The sequence below is a fragment of the Sturnira hondurensis genome, unplaced genomic scaffold (assembly GCF_014824575.4).
Source record: "Sturnira hondurensis isolate 20B ecotype Veracruz unplaced genomic scaffold, ASM1482457v3 Scaffold0007865, whole genome shotgun sequence".
Taxonomy (NCBI): Eukaryota; Metazoa; Chordata; class Mammalia; order Chiroptera; family Phyllostomidae; genus Sturnira; species Sturnira hondurensis.
The window spans coordinates 11,790,911-11,810,138 of NW_028080496.1; the positions used below are offsets into that span (position 1 = coordinate 11,790,911).

A 19,228-nucleotide genomic window follows, 5' to 3' on the forward strand; every position below is an offset into this window, starting at 1 on the left:
GACCCTTGAGGGAATTTGCTGAGTGAAGACATCTAATTCTGGAAGGTTACGTACTCGCCGACCCCACAGGCTGTTCCTGAGAGGACAGACTCTAAACCCGGAGACCCGACCAGTGGTTGCCCGGGTTGGGGAAGGAGATTGAGTGGGGAACAGAGAGAGGGCAGGAGCACCTAAAACGGGTGACAAGGTGTGTGGGGGGGGGTCCTTGTGGTGACGGAAATGTCTTGTCTCCTGACCGTCTTACTGTCGCTCCGGGCTGTGACGTCGTGTCGTGGTTTTGCAGGGCGTTTCCATCCCGGGGGTGGTGGGGGCCGTGAGCTCAGGGTGCAGGGGGTTTCCCTGTAGTATTTCCTACACCTGCGTGCGAATCTTCTGTTATCCCAAGATAAACAGTTTAATTTAAACGACATGGCACTTTGTGGATACTTAACCAAATTTTCAGTTAGATTTTGTGTTTCATAAAGGTTGCCCGCCTCCTTAAATAATGGCCATTTCAAGATTTTGTTATTGTCTGTCTAATAATTACCAAAATTGTAAAATACATCATTTAGGATCTAAGGAGAATTGATTAGCACTGTAGAAAAAAATGGTTCTGTATTTAAGGCCAGTTTTTTGTTTTTGTTTTTGTTTTACTTACTATTCAATAGATTACTGGGTTTTTTAAAAAATATATTTTATTGATTATACCATTACAGTTGTTCTATTCCCCCCTTTCATTCCCCTGCACACCCCCTCCCCCACCATTCCCCCCTTTAGTTTATGACCATGTGTCTCAAGTTCATTAGATTCTATATTTCCCCTACTATTCTTGCCCTCCCCCTATCTATTTTCTACCTACCATCTATGCTACTTATTCTCTGTACATTCTCCCCCCTTCTCCTCCTCCCACTCCCCTGTTGCTAACCCTCCATGTGTTCTTCATTTCTATCGTTCCACTCCTGATCTAGCTGTCCTCTTAGTTTGCTTTTGTTTTGGGCGTGGTTGTTAATAACTGTGAGTTTGCTGTCCTTTCACTGCTCATATTTTTCATCTTCTTTTTCTTATATAAGTCCCTTTAGCATTCCATATAATAAGGGCTTGGTGATGATGAACTCCTTGAACTTGACCTTATCTGAGAAGCACTTTATCTGCCCTTCCATTCTAAATGAAAGCTTTGCTGGATAGAGCAGTCTTGGCTGTAGGTCTTTGGATTTCATGACTTGGAATACTTCTTTCCAGCCCCTTCTTGCCTGTAAGGTCTCTTTTGAGAAATCCGCTGACAGTCTGATGGGTACTCCTTTGTAGGTGACTGTCCCCTTATCTCTTGCTGCTTCTAGGATTCTCTCCTTCATTTTAATCTTGGCTAATGTAACTATGATGTGCCTTGGTGTGTTTCTTCTTGGGTCCAAATTCTTTGGGACTCTCTGAGCTTCCTGGGTTTCCTGGAAGTCTATTTCCTTTGCCAGACTGGGGAAGTTCTCCTTTATTATTTGTTCAAGTAAGTTTTCCACTCATGGCTATTCCTTTTCCCCTTCTGATACCCCTATAATTCAGATGTTGGAACGTTTAAAGATGTCCTGGAGGTTCCTAAGCCTCTCCTCATTTTTGTGAATTCTTGTTGCTTCATATTTTTCTGTTTGGTCATTTTTTTCTTCCTTCTGGTCCACTCCCTGGATCTGAGTCCCAGTTTCCTTTCCATCACTGTGGTTTCCTGTGCATTTCCCTTCATTTCAATTAGTTTAGCCTTCATTTGTTCCTCTAATTTGTGACTATAATAAACAATTCTGTGAGCATCCTGATCACCAGTATTTTGAACTGTGCATCTGAGAGGTTCACTATCTCTTTTTCGCTTAGAGTAATCGGCTCTGGGGCTTTGAGTTCTTCTTGAGCCATATTTTGGACTGTTCATGCCTGTTATGTATGAGGAGCGGAGCCCTAGGTGTTCACCAGGGCTGGGTTGTGATGCTGTATGTGGAAGCGGGGCCAAAGGAAAGCAATGGCGGTCCCCTCTGCTGCCTCCCGCCACTAGGGTCCGCGCGGTCTGTCCCAGTGTGTGTGAATGTGTGACTGTGGTCAGCCTGCCTCCTTGCGTCCTCACTGGGTTCGCCACTGGGGCCTGCGCAGTCTGGCTCACTGCTCACTCCTTTGCCAGTTCATCTGCACGTGAATGTGTGACCATGGTCCGCCGGCCGCCCGGCGCCCTCACTGGGTCCACCCGATGGTACCCCAGCTGCCTGGGCGCCTGGGGTCGAGGGATCCTTCCTGCCTGTCCCTGCTCTGCTGCTGGCTCCACCCCTTTACCAGTCCTGTTTCACGGTTGGTTGTTGGACTTCCGTATAGTTCAATTTTCTGTTCTTTGGCTGCATCTTTGTTTACTAAACTTTTGTTGTGGGAGAAGGCACAGTGTTTCCACCTACGCCTCCATCTTGGTGGAAGTCAGGACCTGGATCTTCTAGATTACTGGGTTTTTATAACTCCGGAACCAGATAGAAGAGAGGCCTGGGCCCTGCCCCCGCCCCTCCCCCTCCCCCCTGGAAAAGGGGTGGAGCAAGGGAAAGGGGAGGAGCATGGGGAGGGGGCGGGGCTTTCATGCTCCCTCTAGGCACTTCTCTCCCCAGTGTCCCAGATGCTTCAATGCGGAAGCTTTCCCAACCCTGTGCTTGGGCTTTTGCGGAGGTTTTTGTTACCTAGGCCTGGGAAGGCCAGTTTTGATGACAAAAAAGAAATCACAAAACCAAACCTCCATGACGTGGAGGCAGTTGGCAAACTGATTCTGGACCATGACAGAAATGCCAGTGATCTGCTGTCTGGGTCTCCACAGCGAGGCTGACCATCTCCCTCCCGCGTCTTTTCTCCCAGGATCTCCTCTTCAGCGTGTGCGCCCTCAACGTCCTCTCCACCATCGTGTGTGCTTTGGCCACGGCCATGTGCTGCATGCAAATGGTCTCCTCCGACGTCCTGCAGATGGTGAGTGGCCCCTTTCCTCCCGAGCATGCGCAGCTGCGCCGCCCTGAGCCTCTGGCGCTCGGAGATCCTGGGAGGTCCTGTCCTGCTGCGGAGAACTGGCACGTTTAGTGCCGTGATGTATTCATTTGGGGTGTTGTGGGAGCTTCTTGTTGACAGAGCCCCACCCCCTGGACACGTGCCCGAGTAACCGCAGTGACAGCCCGGTGGGCCTAGACATCTTCTGGGCTCTGTTCCATCAGGCCGCAGTCCCCCTCTGATACAGGAAGGTTGTTTTGAAGACAAAGACTCCTCAAGTTAAGAAACTGTTAGTCTCTGCTCTTTAGAAACACTCCTTAACCCTGAGCTCACACTCTGGCGCAGGCTGCTGGTTGACCACCATTTGACGCTCCAGCCAGGGTCTCCCAGGGGTAGCAAAGAGGCCACCCATGGGGTCCCACACGTCCCAGTACATGTTTGTAAACACACGCACAACTGAAGAAGGCCCTTTGTTATTTCAGCAATGACGGAGCACAGCTCACTGTTTAGTATGTTACCGCCAAAGTCGGCACAATAAGGAGAATTGATGGAAAGATAGTGTTCTTTGGTGCTGGGGTAGGAATTCTCTCGCTTTCTGCATCTCTGCCTGTCTCTCTGTGTCTCTATTTCTCCTTCTCCGTCTCTCTCTCTCTCTCTCTCTCTCTCTCTCTCTCTGTATCTGGTTCTCCTCCTCCTCTCTCTCTGGACCTACCCTGTCTCCCCTACAATGTTTCCTGCATCTCATGAAAGAAAAAGTAAGTTGCTCTTGTTGTTCTCTCTCATCCTCCTGATGGCGATACGCCAGTTCATCAAGATACAGGGCCAGGGTGGGGGTGTCAGCGGTCGGGCATCATTACTGAGACGTTGAAGCCGCGCCGATTCTGTTTGTGCACAGTGCACACCACACAGCTTTCCTTGCCGGGCCGGCCTCCCCACGGGCTCTGGGTCTCCGGCCCCAGTTCTCCGGGAGGCGTCTGGTTAAGCAGCTTCTCAGCAGCAGTGAACGGACGGCCTTGCTCACCGGGGCCTCGTGGGTGATTTCCTCCAGTGCCTCCTGTGAGGAAAGGTTAACTGCCGCAGGGTCTCCTCACCTCAGCGGATTTTACTAGCCATCTGTAAATATCACACCCGTTTGCCAAACTGACACAACCGGAGCGTTGGAAATACTAGAAGTTTGCATCCCCAGGTTTGAAGCTTTAAAATGGAAGTTGCCAGCTTAGGAAGAAGAAAGTCTGTCATGGCTAGAATGGCGGATGCAGTTGTGACCGTGTCTGGGTAATTTGGGCCCAGAATTGTGGGTCTGAAACCAGCCACGGTGGGTCAGAGTCCCACCTGTTCTGTGAGGCAGGTGACTCAGGGCAGGTGACTCCCTGAACCTATTTCCTCGCCTGTGGTGCGGGCCTGAGGGGATACCTGGCAAGCACTCCATACGTGTGACCTATTTTGCTCTTTAATGCGGAGGAAATACCAGTTTGTCATTGGGCTATGGCAATGACGACAGTGAGTGCCATGGTCCTTGGTGGTGTTCGTCAACCGTGAGGTGCTGTGTGGGAGCGGAGCGTTGTGTATATTGTTGTAATTACAACAGCGGCTTCGGAGCCCCAGCTTGTTTCATTGCTAAATACTTTGTAAGTCAGCCCTGGCTGGTGTGGCTCCATGGGTTGAGTGCCAGCCTGTGAACCAAAGGCTCGCCGGTTCGGTTCCCAGTCAGGGCACAGGCCTGGGTTGCAGGCCAGGTCCCCAGTAGGGGGTGCACAAGAGGCGACCCCACATTGATATTTCTCTCCCTCCCTTCCCCTCTCTCTAAAAATAAATAAAATCTTTAAAAATAAACAAATATAATCTTAATAAATAAATAAATATTTACATAGTTTGCTAAGTGCTGGCCTGAAAGTAGAAATCAATAAGATTCCTGCTGGCAAGTCCCTCTTCCTTTGTGACCATGGGCCGTGGGACACGCAGGGCTCTAAGGCCCCGGCTACACTGCTGACCTGGGGAGCCACAGAGAACACAAGAGGGAACCAGCAGCATTGACCGTGGCCCTGAGTGAGACTGGGGCGTGACCTTGAGCACGTCACCACCTGTCTGTGTCCATTTCCTTGGCTCAGAAAAGACTTTTGATGCTGCACGGTCCTCCCACAGCTGCCGAGAGGATGCATGAGGCAGTAGGTGGGATGGGGCTTTGTGCAGGCATGGGGGCCACGTGGAGTCACCGTGTACCATGTGGGTCAGGGCCGGGCCAGCCTCACAGGCTGTGCCCCAGAAGTAGGACAGCTGACAGCATCATGGTCATGGCCTGAGGGTTGCGACCCGGAACCGAGAGGCCCATAAGGATGCCTGAGAAGCTCTTTTTAATTAAAATTTTTTTCTTTTTTCCCCCCAGCTTTATTGAGATGTAATTGACTTTCATTTCCTTACTTCATTTCATTAGACTCTTTAATTACAGAAGTGAGGAAAATACAGCAACATTCAAATATAAAGTTAATAATCTTCCTTCTCCCATCCTGTTTTTCTGCGGAAACTTTGCCATGAACCCTCCGGTGTGTCTCCTGATTCCTTAGATTTCCTGATTTTAACGTGTATAAATGGTCCGCCTTCCCCCTCCCCTTCCCTCCACCTCTCCCTCCTTCCTCCCCTTTCTTCCTTCCACCCTTCCTTCCTCTTAGCCAAAATGGGAGCGCACTGTGCCTATTGCTTTGCAACTTGACTTCACAACCCGAAATGATCACAGACACCCCTCGGGGTCACTGTGTGGACAGGTGTTTTCATTGCTGCACCGCATCCTCACGGAGACGGAACCCATCATCAGGCAGTTTCTCTCTCTGTGGGTGCTCGTGCCGTTCCCTGGCTTTGGCTTCGGGTGCTGGCCGTGCCTCTGGCGGCGGCGCTCCGCCAGGGGCCTTGTGAAGGCAGACGTGGTTCTCCTAACCAAGCTGCGATGGGCCCACCGGCCAGGTCGCCACCGTTCTACCTACACATGTGACCAGTCGCTTTCGCCCTCAGCACCGTCCCCTGCTAGAAACCCCCTCGGTTCACCATTTCAGCAGTCTGGTCATAAGCCTTCCATGAGACCATTCTGTCTGTCCCCAAACCAGTTCTTACCCGTGGTATTTGGATTCTGAGTGCATATTCTGTATAAACCTGTGAAGGACGAGTCCCAAAAGGTAATTGATTTCTATGCAACCAAACAGAGTCCTTGGGAAAGATTCAGGCGAAGAGGGTCACTGAGCCCGTCACTGTCAGTTTAGATGAGGGTGAGGCAACTGCAGGGGGTCGGGATAAAAACCTGAAAACGTTGTAGGGGGTTTCTGCACACACGTCGCTTTGAGCACCTTGAAGTCTCAGCTCCGCTCTGCAAACACAAATGGGAAGTCAGGGGACGTGTTCCTGGTGCGGTGCATGCACGAGAGGCCACGGGAGCCCCCCACGGCAGGCGTGACGTGCCTCACAGCTAAGGGCCGAGCCTGCGTGGGAAGGACCCGTGTTCCCTTCCCATTGCTGCAGGTCAGCGCCGTGGGACGATCCTCTTTTGCAGCTCACATAATGAATGCATGGATACATGATATGCACAAAGTTGCACCCACTGGCAGAATTTAGAAAGCCACGTTACTCTAATATGTTTGGACGTCACAGCCAAAGGCAAGCTGATGATAAAATTCAGTTTACTGATACAGCTTAGTGGAGAAAACGTTTAGCTCCAAAGTTTCTATTATCTCCTATCTTTAGTTTTATTTCTTAGGTGTAATCTCATTTTTCCTTTTTTCTCTCATTAAACTGCCCCCCCCCCCACTCACTTTATTGGCAGGCGCAGCACATTGCCTGTCAGATCTTCCCCTCCATTAGGCACCGGCTTGTTAAGTTCATCTTCAGTATCGTCGTTTACGTTCTCACCTCTAGTATGCTTTGTAAGCTGGAACTCATTCTGAAAAAGCAGACGGGACTCTGTGCCTTTCACGGACGAGTTCATGGTGGCTCGTCCACAGAACTAGTTAGGTGTCATGGAGGGATGTTACCCTGCCCCCCAGCAGCCTCAGTGTCAGTCAAGTTCACCTGTATTTTCACCTCCCAAGTTCATCCCAGTGCCAGTCCAGCCCCTGACGGAGGCTGGGTCTTCCCTCCGTGAGGTCAGGTTCCTTCTGTGGGTGGTGGGTGCTGCATGCCTATCAGACTGGGGCGCTGGGGGCCGAGGAGCCCAAAAAGCTAATTACAGCAGTCATCAAAATGGTGTGTCCACAGCATGAACGTTTTCTTTAGACTTTTAATATGCATGTGAACACATGTCCCCCTGTCTTTTGGTCAGGGGCCCTGGTCTTTGATTGCGGGCTGCTTGGTGCCTCGGGCCGCGCTACCTGCGTGAACTTCAGAGGAATCGCACCAGACCCTGTTCCCCTCAATTGTGCGAGACGCAGCAGTCTCCCCTTGGTGGCTGTGGTTCTTCTCTGTGACGGCCGCCTTGCAGCGGTTTCTGCTTAGCTGCCCTCTTTTAAAGGGTTTTTCCAGAACATGCTCCGTGGTTCTCATCGATCCAGTAGACCCATAGATCCATAGAGACACCACTGCTTGAGGAGCAAACCAGAGTCAAAGTCAAACCAAAGGAACGCCACGTCTGTCCCGTTTTCCGCATCTGCCCCTGGAAAGCACGGTCGACAACTGTTTCTCTCTGCACCCTCTGGTCACTGCTCCCCAGGGGTTTAGCTGGTGCCCGAGACATCCCTCCAGGTCCCATCAATATGTCACTGGAAGTGACTACAGGTGTGAGGAGGCCCCGGGTTACTGGGGCCCTCCCGCTGCCTGGGGGTGAGGCGAGGCCTGCGGGTCCACAGATTCGGGCGGGACAAGTGCAGTCCCACTGGGACACGCCGACTCTGCCGGCACTGTGTGGGGGGCGCAGGGGCCCACCAGGGTTCACGAAGAAGGTGCCACTTGAATGGGTGTGAAAGATCGGTAGGACTTCGAACGGAGGGCTGGCAGGCCTGTTCTCCGGGCTCAGGAAGAACTAGGGAGCCGGCAAGACACGCACATGAGGATGGGCTCTCGAGGTTCAGCCCTAATCCTGGGGGCACTGGGGAGCCAGCAAGGGTTCTGGAGCCAGGGGAGCCGCACTGTTAAAGCTGGGTGGTGGTAAGGGCCCTCTGGGTGGGGTGGCCGACAGAGGTCGGAGGGTCGAGTGCTGAACCCCACGAGTGGGGCTGAGGTCCCGGTTCTGAATACCATCAGATGCTAGGATGTGGAGAAAGGGTGGTGGCCTTCGTCTCAACAAGGGGCACCTCAGGCTGGAATGGCCCCTGAGGTCCTCTGCACACCCAGAGCACGTCTGGTCCTCTGCCGCTGCTCCCACCCACAGCTCTGTGTGTGTCTGAAACAGCCGTGCGCCCAGGGCGCTGGGAGCACAGCGCTGCCATCCTCTGCCTGGAAAGCAGGTAGCCCCGGCGCTCCTCGCACACAGCAGAGCAGCCAGCGTGAGGCCAGACGCCCTGAAGGTCTGATCGGGAACTATGTTGAATTAGGCTACCAGAAACGGGAAGAGTCAGTGGCATTCTCAAGTGTGACACGCGGAAGCAGGAAGGCTGCCCTGTGACAGATACAGTTCCACCAAGAACGAGGGGAATGAGCATTGTCACAGGAGAGGGAAGTGCCGATGACCCCATTAGCAGGTTAAACCAGCCAGTGCCACCGTCCACCGGGGGCTTTTTAAAGGTTAAATGACCGGCTCCGTCTGCTTCTGCTCTAAATGGCGTCACCTTCCTGGTGGTGTGCTGCCTCCACCTGTGTGGAGGCATCTCAGGCTTAATTTGCTCCTGATTGAACCTTTTATACCCTGGCTCCTCAGCCCACGAGGTGGGAACCTGTAGGTCATGCCTGACACCCCCGCCCCCACCGCCATGAGTGTCTGTTAGTGAGGCAGACTCTGTCTCAAAGTCCCAGGTCACCAGCTCTGCACTGCACTCTGAGACGCTGGGGCTGGAAGTCCACTCACCGCATTGCCCGGCTCCCTTGCAGCTGGCTTCCTGTTAGGTTCTGCCAACAGGGGCCGCTAGAGGGAGTCTGGAAGGCAGTGGAGGGGCATGGAGTTCCTGATGTCCTGTTCTTCCCCACCTTTACCCCTTCCGTTCTCCCAAGCCCAAAGGATGGGTGGTAGCTGCTTCCCCAGTTGTTCAGCTCTGCGTGACCTCAGGCCTACACCTGGGTACCCAACTCCCCATAGTAACTGCTGAAATCCCAGGGGCCTTAACCCAATTGCTGGGGTCTGTCTGTGTCTTACCCACTCTGTATTCCCAGGGCCCAGCCTGGTGCTGCGGGCACAGCAGGTGCTCAGTCAACCCCAGCTCCCCCGCCGAACGCCCCCTCCTTGCCAGAGCATTTGATGTGCCTCCCTGCCTGGGGCTTTGCCTCTTGATTTCAGCCTCCGGTCTCCAGTCTCCCAGCAGAGCTATTTTTAAAGCAATCCCTCACTGAAAACTCTTCCACGAGACCTCTGCTCCCTGAATCCCATTGGTCTCCCAGTTTCTGCTGATGAACCTGTGCTGAAAAATTTCTCCTCTGCTCTTTGAAGCTTCCCCAAGTGCCAAACACACTTTGTCCCTCCTCCCAGACCCCACACTCCCTCTGTCCCGGCTCCGCACCGGACACCTCCCAGGAGGTGCCACACTGTGCGTTGCCCAGCCTCTCGCCCATGCACCCGACACCAGGCGGAGGCCTGAGCCTGCATTTGGGTGTGATGGCTACAAAATAAGTCTCTGGGTCGTTACTTCTTTCCCAGATGGCTCTGCCTGCCCTGGGCCATCTGCCAGAGCCTCGTTTGGCCCCTGCAGTGACAAGGGATGCTTGTGCTGGCGAATGGAGCATCATTTCTACCCTGTCCTTGTCATCCACAAAAGGGAAGTGTGAATTCAAGACCCTGCTGGGAGAAGCCCCCTCTCGTGGGCTTCCTCCTTAAGGAGGAAGCCCCAGCTTAAGTGTCCGCTGCCCCCCACGCACATCCCGGGCCAGGCTGGGGGTCTGATGGGAAACCCTTTCCTGGAGCCCCCCTGAGCCTGGGGTGGGGGGAGGACTAAGACTACAGGAGGTTTCCTAACCTCTCATTGCCCCACCCACCGGAGGAGCTGGACCTCTCCAGACCCTGGTGTGATGCCCACCGGGTGCCCTGCTGCTTCCTGGCCCTGCCACCACCCCCGGGCAGCACCCGCCCACCCGGGGCTGTGTCTCCAAGCGAGTGTGAGTTACTATGTAATTCATAATGAACTAGGAGTGCAGACGGGACAGCCTGCTTGATCCGTTGTAAGGTTGCCCCCCATGGAACGTTCTGGGGCACATGAAGGATTCCTTTCCCTCCAAGCAGAGCTTTACAAAGTGTGTGGATTCCCTGGAGATGCAAAGTATTATGGGTGCCGCGTGCCCAAGGGGACCCTTGGTGAAGTGTTTGGGAAACGTTCTGTTGCTGGGTCAGCCCCTGAGCGGGTTTTTGGCGCAGGCCTCCCGAGGGCCTTGCACACACTAGTGGACGCTGTGGGGCTCCCGGGGGGCAGGGGGGAGTGGGGTAGGTGGCATTTCCTGGAGTGAGTTCACTGTGAAAATTTGGGAGGGGACGGAGACAGCCACATTGAAGTTCTGGTGTTTTCTCATGACCACAATGTAGGAAGTGCTGTCTTTTTTCTTTTCTTTTTTTAAGATTTGCTTTATTTCGAGCAAGACCAGAAGGGGAAGGGAGTGGGAAAGAGAATTAGAGAAATGTCCATCGGTTGCCTCTTGCACGTGCCCCAACTGGGGATTGAACCTGAAACTTAGGCATGTGCTCTGACCAGGAATCGAACCTGTGACCTTGGGGTCTGTGACATGACGCCCAACCCTCTGAGCCACTCTGGTCGGGGTGGAAGTGCCGTCTCAAACTGTGGGCCTGAGACGCCTTTGGACCACAGGCTCTCGTGGTACCGCTGAAAGACGCAGGTGCTGGGAGTGGGATCAGGACCCGCAGGCTGCGCCTTCCCCCGGAAAAGAGGCGCCGAGGCCTTGTTCATGGAGCCGTGGTTTTAAAATGTGTGTTTAGCCACTGGGGCCTGTTTAAATTACAGAAGTTCCAAGTTCAAGCTCATGCGCACTTAGCGTCATCAGTCACAAGCCACAAGCCACACAAGGTGTCCCTGGTAACACTCTCTCTCTCTCCCCACTAGTTCCTGCCGCAGAGGGCGCTCTCCACCAGCCCAGCCTGTGCCACCCCACACGGCACTGTCCTCCACCAGACCCTGGACTTCGACGAGTTCATCCCACCTCTGCCCCCACCCCCCTACTACCCTCCCGAGTACAGCTGCACGCCCACGGCCGAGGCCCACAGGTGCGTCTGTCCGCCGATGCCTGCGGGATGTGAGGGGGGCTGGGAAATACTCTTTGGTAGGGGGAGAGAAGTGGCAAAGGTCTCACCATTTTCAGTGGAGAACAGGAAAGCAAGCTACAAAAGCATGTTTTGGGTTTTTTGTTTTTTTTCATCCTCACCTGAGGACATGCCTATTGATTTTAGAGAGAGAGGAAATGAGAGAGGGAGAAACATCGATGTGAGAGGGAAGTATCAGTCGGTTGCCTCTTGTACCCCCCCCCCCAGACCAGGGATCAAACCCACAACCCAGGCATGCGCCCTGACTGGGAATCGAACCCATGACCTTTCGGTTTGTGGGACGACGCTCCAACCAACCGAGCCATACCGGCCAGAGCCAGGAAAGCACATTTGCCTGGAGAATAGGGCAGGGCCTGTGAAGGGAATGGCGGCTCAGAGAGAGGCTGGTTTGCTGCTGGCAGTTTCTGCTGGCATCTTGGCAGACTTACTAAACGAAACCCAGACAGCAGCGGCCCTGCTGGTTTCTTAGGAAACCCAGAACCAATACTGAGTTGCTGTAATGTGCAAACTTTAATTGAAGGTGGAATCAGCTGTAGGACCATTTTCATTCGAATGGATGGGTGGGGGGGGGGGTGGCGCTGGGTTGACTGAAAGTGGTTCTGTCTTTCCAGAAAACAAAAGCTGACGCTGTCTAGTGAATTGGGCTTTTCTTTCACAAATGCGGGGGGGGGGGGGGGGGGGGGGGGNGGGGGGGGTGAGGAGGGTGACTGAGGAGCAAGGGGCCAGTGGGAGAGGCACTTCGAGGTACGAATGTGCCTCCTCCCCCAAGAGTGACCGCCCCGCGGCTCCGCCTCCGCAGGGGCCTGCACCTGGACTTCGCTCCCTCTCCGTTCAGCGCCTTGTACGAGGTGGCCATCAACAGCCCGGGCCTGCTCTACCCCACCGAGCTCCCGCCGCCCTACGAGGCCGTGGTGGGCCCCGCCCCTCCTGGCCAGGTGAGAGGACCAGCCAGCTGCCTGCGCCAAGGCTGCTGCCTGCGCCAAGGCTGCTGCCCGCGTTTCTCTCTCCGGGGGCCTCTCAGCAAACCTGTGGGATGGGACGTGGGGCTCATGAGCCCTGCGGTGGGGAGGAGGCCACGGACCTGCAGAGCGGAACCTGCAGAGGGTCCAGCAGCCTGGGGACCCCGCCCCAATGTTTGTGCCTCTTCCCCGTGGCCTCCTGCAGGGGGGTCCACAGTTAACGCTGGCCCGTGTTTGGGATACTGCCCAGACGTTCCTGGCACAGGTTCTAACTGTGGGGCTCTGGCAATGGACACCCAGGGGACTCTGGCCTGGCCTGCCTCCAAGTCACTGTCACCTGGTGGGGGAGGGATCCGTGGCCCTGCCCTCAACATGGAGGCCACACGGCAGGGGGGTGCCTGGTGTGCCCAGCCCACAATGGGTCCTTGAGAGAAGTGGGCGGAGCCTCAGTTGCCTCATCTGTGAAGTGGGGTGGAGCAGGGTGTTTGTCAGAGCCTCAGCACATCATAGGCTCTGTCACCACAAGCCACTTGCCTTCCTTTGGCACTCTCCTCATCGTCATGGTCATTGCTGAATATCAAAGGGCACTGGCCAGGGCAGAGAAACGCAGACACCTGAAAGCGTCATAAGGCAGCCAGCACAGAACGGAGTGGTCAGGGCCGTGCGGCGGCCCCGGGGGAGGCTTTGGGAGTGGCGAGCACAGCGGGCAGGCTGAGCGGGGACCTGTGCAGGGACCTGTGGGAATACTGAGAACAGGCCAGGTCGGGCCTGGGTGTCAGGCAATCGGCGGCGACCCTGCAGCCACCAGTGGGGTTCCAGGGGCCCAGGTGCGCTCACACCTTCAGGCTTCCCTGTGGAGCACTTCTGACCTGTGTCCCCTCCCGGGTCACCTCCAGGGAGTGGTGCTGGCTGCAGGGAGCAGTACTGGCTCCCTTGTCACCCCTGTCGCTGCCCTTTCAAACCCAGGACCCAGGTGGCAGACAGCAGTGCCCGCCCTTTGCCCAGCCACCCCTGGGGGGTGCTGGCCCCCGCGACCTCTGCTTGTGTGGAAAGGGTTTACAAGTCCGCCATAGGGACCCCGCCTCTGGAAGCCTCAGCGGCAGTTGCGTCTGCAAGGACAACCCCCTTCTGTGGGCAGGATGTCCGTGCAGGGTGTCGTAGCCACGGAGCTCCCTAAAAGAAACGGGGAGGAGAATTCAGCTTACTTATCTCAATGCCAGTCAGCTTTTCTTTTTTTCAATCCCTACCTGAGCATATATATATTTATTGATTTTAGAGCAGAGGGGAGAGAGAGAGAAACATCAATATGAGAGAGAAAACATCCATCAGTTGCCTCCTGTACCCGCCCTGACTGGGGATCGAACCCGAAACCTTTCGGTGCACAGGACGGTGCTCCAACCCACCGAGCCACCCAGCCAGGGCCCAGTGGACTCTCTAATCACAGTCACTGCTCGGAACAGCACCGTCTGAGAAAGCGGGAGGGCCTCTTCCTCCACAGCCTGTCACCTGTTTCCTGCCAGAGCTCCGTCCTGAGCCTCTAATGAAAGTCAAGTTACAACTTAAATTCTGGGCCACAAAGTGGGGATTTTTCTCCACTACATCCACTGCCTTTATATTTAATCAAAAATGCTGGACGAACCAAATAGCTGTGTGTGCCCAGGCTTTTGCGTGGCTCGGTGGCATTGCACATCAGGGAAGGCCAAGTTCAAATGAAACCCTTATCTCACCCTGCTTGCGAGAGCTGATGGACGCGCCTCTGGTAGCTGAGCTGCTTCCTTTCAAAATCACACTTGACTGGGAGCCAGGGAGGTGCCCGCCAAATAGGGAACACACCCAGTTTCCTCCTGGCCTGGCCACTGGGCATTTCTCTTGTTTTCTTCCTATTTCTTTATTACCAGGAGCTTTCTTTGGGGTAGGGGTTGTTGAAATCACTACCCGCCCCTGCAAAAATAAGAAAAGTCAAAAGAAGGTCAGCTGTGGGAGGATTACGGAAGAGAGAAACAAGGTTTTAGGGCGCTGTTCTCTCTTGGGGGGATTTAGAGAGTGCTGTTGGCAGAGACGTCCAAACTTGGTTGTTGGCATGTAGCGGTTTTGGCAAAAAGGGAGGTGAGTGCTTGCGTGGTGTTGTGTATGTAATTGGGGTGATCGTAGGCAGCTCTCGCTCTTTGGCGTGGGGGTGAGGGTCCCACCTGCCTCAGCGCTGCCCTGGGAGCAAAAGGAGAGATGAAGACAGACCCCGGGCGGGTGGGCAATCTCATGGAAGTGGCAGGAGAGGAGGAGGCAGGTGCCGACCCGCCACCTGGTCTTCCCCACTGTCCCCGAGCTCATGGCCTGCGAGAGTGTCCCCACAACGGGTCCGAAATAGCATGAGGATTGAGATGTTTTTGAATAGAGGCAAGGACCAGCCCCTCGTGTTCCCATGGCCTCTCTGGGCTTAAGGGGCCCAATTGAGGAGAAAGCTACAAGAGCGCCTTGACTGTCTGCCACTGGGCTGCATTCAGCCCAGAACCCCCCCCACCTCCCTTTTTGCCAAAACCGCTACANCCGCCCCCCCCCCCCCGCCCTTTAAACTTGGACGCTGAGCCCTAGCTCAGCCAGGGAGGTGGCCTTGGGGCAGAGACCCAGGGAGCAGACAGCCCACGCAAGCGCTGGGTGACTTGGGCACCTAATGGGGCCAAGACTGTTTGTGAGGTGCCCACATTGGGTCCCAACTGTGGTGGCCCAGAGCGTGAACCTTCTTCCTGGAGTGGAAGCTGGAGGGGAGAGTGGTTGAGAGGAAAGGGTTGGAACTGAGGACAGGGACTGTCCCACCTCCTGCGGTCACTCTGGAGGGTCATGTGTGGCCCCCAAACGGTGCCCTTACACGGAAAGTGAGGGGGCTGAGGGCGGCACATGGCTCAGGAACTGGGCCGTGTGCCAGTTGAAAAAGGTCAGGGAGAGCACGTCCTCCACCACACACCCCACGCCGTCAGGGAGAAAAGGGCAGAGCCCAGTGCCTGCCCCTCAGCGGTTCCCCAGGAGCTGAGCCGAGTCCCACACGGGGCCTCTGCTTCCCCCTCCAGCCTCCGAGTGCCAGTCAGCAGGGCACTGAGACCAGCCCCCAGGACCCAGGCTCCGCTGGTGGCTGCAGCGCCCAAGGTAAGCTTACCCCGTCGGCGTTTGAGTATTAAGTCTGGAGTCTTCACAGGATGCCTCCTCCTCCTCCTCCTGCTGCTGCCCTGCCCTGTCCGTGTCTTCTTCTCTCGGGCACGGAGGTCGCTGCAGCCTTTCCGTGAACCACGTGAGGCCCTGTGTTCCCACTGGTGAAACGTGCCCAGTGAGGTCTCAAAATGTTCTCAGTTGAATTGAAAAGTAATTGTTTTTAATTCTCACCCAAGGATATGTTTTTGTTTTGTTTTTTTTTAAGAGAGAAATGAAGGGAGAGAGACAGAGAAACAGTGATGTGAGAGAAACATTGGTTGCTTCCCATACACGTCCTGACTGGGGACCGAACCTGCAACCTTCTGATGCATGGGATGGCACTGCAACCAACTGAGCCACCCAGCTGGGGCAAATTTTGGATTTTAACCTAGGTGCACATATGGTGCTCAAACAAACACTATTAAGTTTGAGCACCTTTTTACACGTCCACTGGTAGGTCAGTTTTTGGTGCATTTTTTTACTCCTGCAGTTTCTTCTTTTTGTAGATTTGAAAAAAAATTCGTTAGATAGAGATGTGAGAATATGTGTGGAGTAACTCCTTTCCAAACCATTCTCAGTTTGCACTTGCCTGGCCCCCAGGGTGCGGTTGCCATTCCCAAGTCCGCATCTTTGTCATCGTCGAAGTCATTACATTTTTCCTTTATGGTTTCTGGTGCTTACAAAGTCTTTCTCCACTTGAGGTAGTACATCTGTTTTTGCAGATTTCCTCCTCCTATTGGTGCGGTATTTTAGGAGGGGAGTGACTGTCCTGAAGAATTTTTGCGTGTGCATATATCTGACCTTCCTGTCAGCTTGCTGTGTTTCCACACGGGCCGCTCCCTGTTCTGCAGCGTCTGCTGCCAGGGGCCAGGGTGGACAGTGGGCAGGGGAGAGAGAACAGGGTGGGGGACAGCTGCTCAGACCCTAATGGACGAGCATGTTCGCTGGGGATCTTGTTCAGACTCAGGGTCTGTGTCCTCGCCTCCCCCGGGTGCTAACCCAGAGGGTGAGGGGTAAGACCGGGCCTGAGCAGACGGACAGCAGTGCTCACACATTCAGCAGCATCCGAGTTCCCTGCAGGCTTGTCTGAGCCCGGCCAGCCAGGCCCGCCTGCAGGGTTTCTAGGGAATTTGCTGTGCTGGCTCACTCCCCGCTGGCCCTCCAGCTTGGAGCACCAGGCAGGCATTCCCAGGGCCGGTGGGCAGCAGGCCAGCCGGCTGGCCCCACCTGCTGACCAGGGCTGCACCCCTGTGGGGGGCATAGGTTCTGTGCCCACCAGGCCTGGCTGGGACGCCCCGGTGCCCCCCCATTTCTCTGCATGGGCCCTGCTTGCCCAGCATCCTGTTGCCCCGCTGTCCAACTTGGGGTCTGCCAGGGGCTGCCTGGGCGGGGCCGTATCTGGCATCTGACTTTCAGTCATTGTGGACTGTGTGGTCTCACCTATACGCCTCCAGGAATGATTCTTGGGGGATGCTCTCATCCCCAAACTTCCTGCACGGAGGAGCACCTATCGGCCTGCTCAGTGGTTCCCGCCCCCAGTTAGGGGGTGTGTCCCAGGGAGGGCTCTGTGCCCTCTGCCTCTGCACCGGGTGGCACTGTGGTCACCTGGGCCAGTGCTGACATGGTGTCCCTTGCTTTGCAGCACCTGCCAACAACACAAGCCTCCCAGCATCTGAGGGTGTCACTGCACCAGGCCCAGGCCACCTGACCCCTGATGGCCCTGTGGGTGCCCCACCACCAGCCCCCCGCTCCAGCCTCACATCCCCCGAAGGCCCCGACCGGGGTGCACAGGCACATCTGGGTGCTGGTCGCGTGGCCCGCTCCACCAGCGACCCCACCTCATGCGCATCCTGGGCAGCAGGTATGGTTGACGCCACCTACCTGTGTCCCCGGCATGTGTCCAGCTCTGCCCTGGACTCTTCAGGCCTCAGTGACCCCCAAGGATCTAGGCCAGGTTCTGGGGGCCCTGCCTAGGGGCCACACTGAGACCGTGGTCTAATGTTCTTGGTCTCCAAGGCAGGTGGGCAATCTGGGGCCCCAGCTGTGCTACCACCAGGCTTGCTGCTCTGGCCCGGGAAGGGAGGTGGGGAGTTTGGGGTGATGGGCCTACCAGGTGGGTGAGGCGGGTCCCAACATGAGCCTCCAGGCGCACACCCACTTGGGGCTGAGGAAGGGCCGAGGGCCAGGCTCTGCACGGCCATTAGCCTTGCTGGGGTCAGAGCCAGCCCCCGTGGAGTGGGCAGCGTCCCCTGGAGGAGGGGGAGGGCTAGGCACCAAAGTTCCTGTGCTCTAAAGCCCAGGGAATTGTATTTCACACCGTGCAGTATGTGGTGGGCCATGCAGTGGGTAGTGGGCGGTTCTTGTGCCCCTGAGGTTGGTGGGCGTGCACCTTGTCCTGGGTCGCTGCTGTGGCCAGGGATAATGGTTGTGTTTGCTGTGGTGATTGGTGGCCTTTGCCGTGGGGACTTTATCACAACATGGAAGTGAAGGACCTCAGGGGAGGTCCAGTGGGTACTGAACCAGCCTCGCCTGAGGGGCTGTCTCACCCTCCTGAACCCTGGATGGCATAGGTCCTGGGAAAATTGTGTCCCTGAAAGGGGTCAGAAGCCTGTGGAAGTCGGTCACGGCCTGGACACGCTCGGTGTTGCCCCTGTGGCCCCGGGGCCGGCAGTCCTGTCTCTGCCACTACCCGGCTCTGCTCTCATTCAGTACTCCCACAGAGAAGCCCCGCCCCGCCCAGCCCTGTATGGCCCCTGCCCCTCTGGCCCCGTGTCCCAGCCCCCACCCCCTCAGAGCAAACTGTAGCCCAGGTTCACAGCGGAGGGGTGGGACGGCCTCCACGCGCATGGAGGGCTGGCTCTGTGGCCCTGACAGCTCTTTTGTCTACCCCCCTTGGTGACATTCATGTCCAAAAACCAGGACATGTCAGGGATGGTAAGAAGAGGTGATATGGTAACAAGCTGTCTCAGTGCCACCTCTGTGTCCACTACCCGACAGTGTTGCCAAATGGGATGGTTAGTGTTCCGCACGGCAAAGGCCGGTGTCCCCCGAGGTCTCTGGAGGCCCCCAGACGCGAATGGTGTCCCATGACAGGTCCTGGTTGCTTTTGTGGCCTGGCCTGCTGCGCTGTGCCCCCTGTGGACTGGCCAAGCCCAGCTCAGCCGCACTGCCTGCCCCGTAGCAGGGCGCCCTCTGCTGGGCTGGTGTCTCAAGTGCAGGTCTCGGCCCGGGGAGGCTGAGTGTGGTGTGACCCAGAATTCCCTCTTCCCTCTGGGTGTTCGCCATGTTCTCTGTGTCGAAGACGATGCCTGCCGAAGCCAGGACCCTGACGCAGGACCGTCTCGGGCTGCTCTGGGGACCGGTGAGACGCTTCTTTTCTAAAACAGCATGATGCCTGCTACGAGTTGGGGGTGGCAGCGATGCTGGGGGTGACGCGTGGTCCTCCAGCTTCTCACGGCCTCGCCCAGAAGTGGGGCTCCCTGAGGCCTCGGCACCACCCCCCCTCCCCCCTCCCTCCCTCCCTCCCTCCGCGTGGGACGCACGAGAGGCCGTGACGTCACACGCACGCAGCCGTTCGTTCCGCTGCATGTGTGTGTGCGTGGCTCTGCTCAGAGGGCCAGTTGGCCCCATGTGCGAGGTGTCAGTTTCTGGTGCTCGGGGGGCGGGCTTGCTGGCTGCCACCCGGAAACACGCAGCCCACCCAGCACGCGCGTCCCTCGTGTGACCTGAAACAGGGCAAGTT

At 56.0% G+C, this 19,228-nt stretch overlaps 1 protein-coding gene across 2 annotated transcripts in view; it reads left to right on the forward strand.

Annotated features, from left to right (window-relative positions):
* ENTREP2 (endosomal transmembrane epsin interactor 2) overlaps positions 1 to 19,228 on the forward strand; it is a 196,076-nt gene that overhangs the window by 174,373 nt on the left and 2,475 nt on the right. The window contains exons 5-10 of one of the 2 annotated variants that reach the window (XM_037053770.1): positions 2,839 to 2,946; positions 11,130 to 11,290; positions 12,147 to 12,282; positions 15,369 to 15,444; positions 17,129 to 17,347; positions 18,788 to 18,847. In XM_037053770.1, the coding sequence (XP_036909665.1) occupies positions 2,839 to 2,946; positions 11,130 to 11,290; positions 12,147 to 12,282; positions 15,369 to 15,444; positions 17,129 to 17,347; positions 18,788 to 18,847 (760 nt within the window). The remainder of the gene's footprint in view (positions 1 to 2,838; positions 2,947 to 11,129; positions 11,291 to 12,146; positions 12,283 to 15,368; positions 15,445 to 17,128; positions 17,348 to 18,787; positions 18,848 to 19,228) is intronic. The other variant, XM_037053771.1, reaches the window with a different exon arrangement.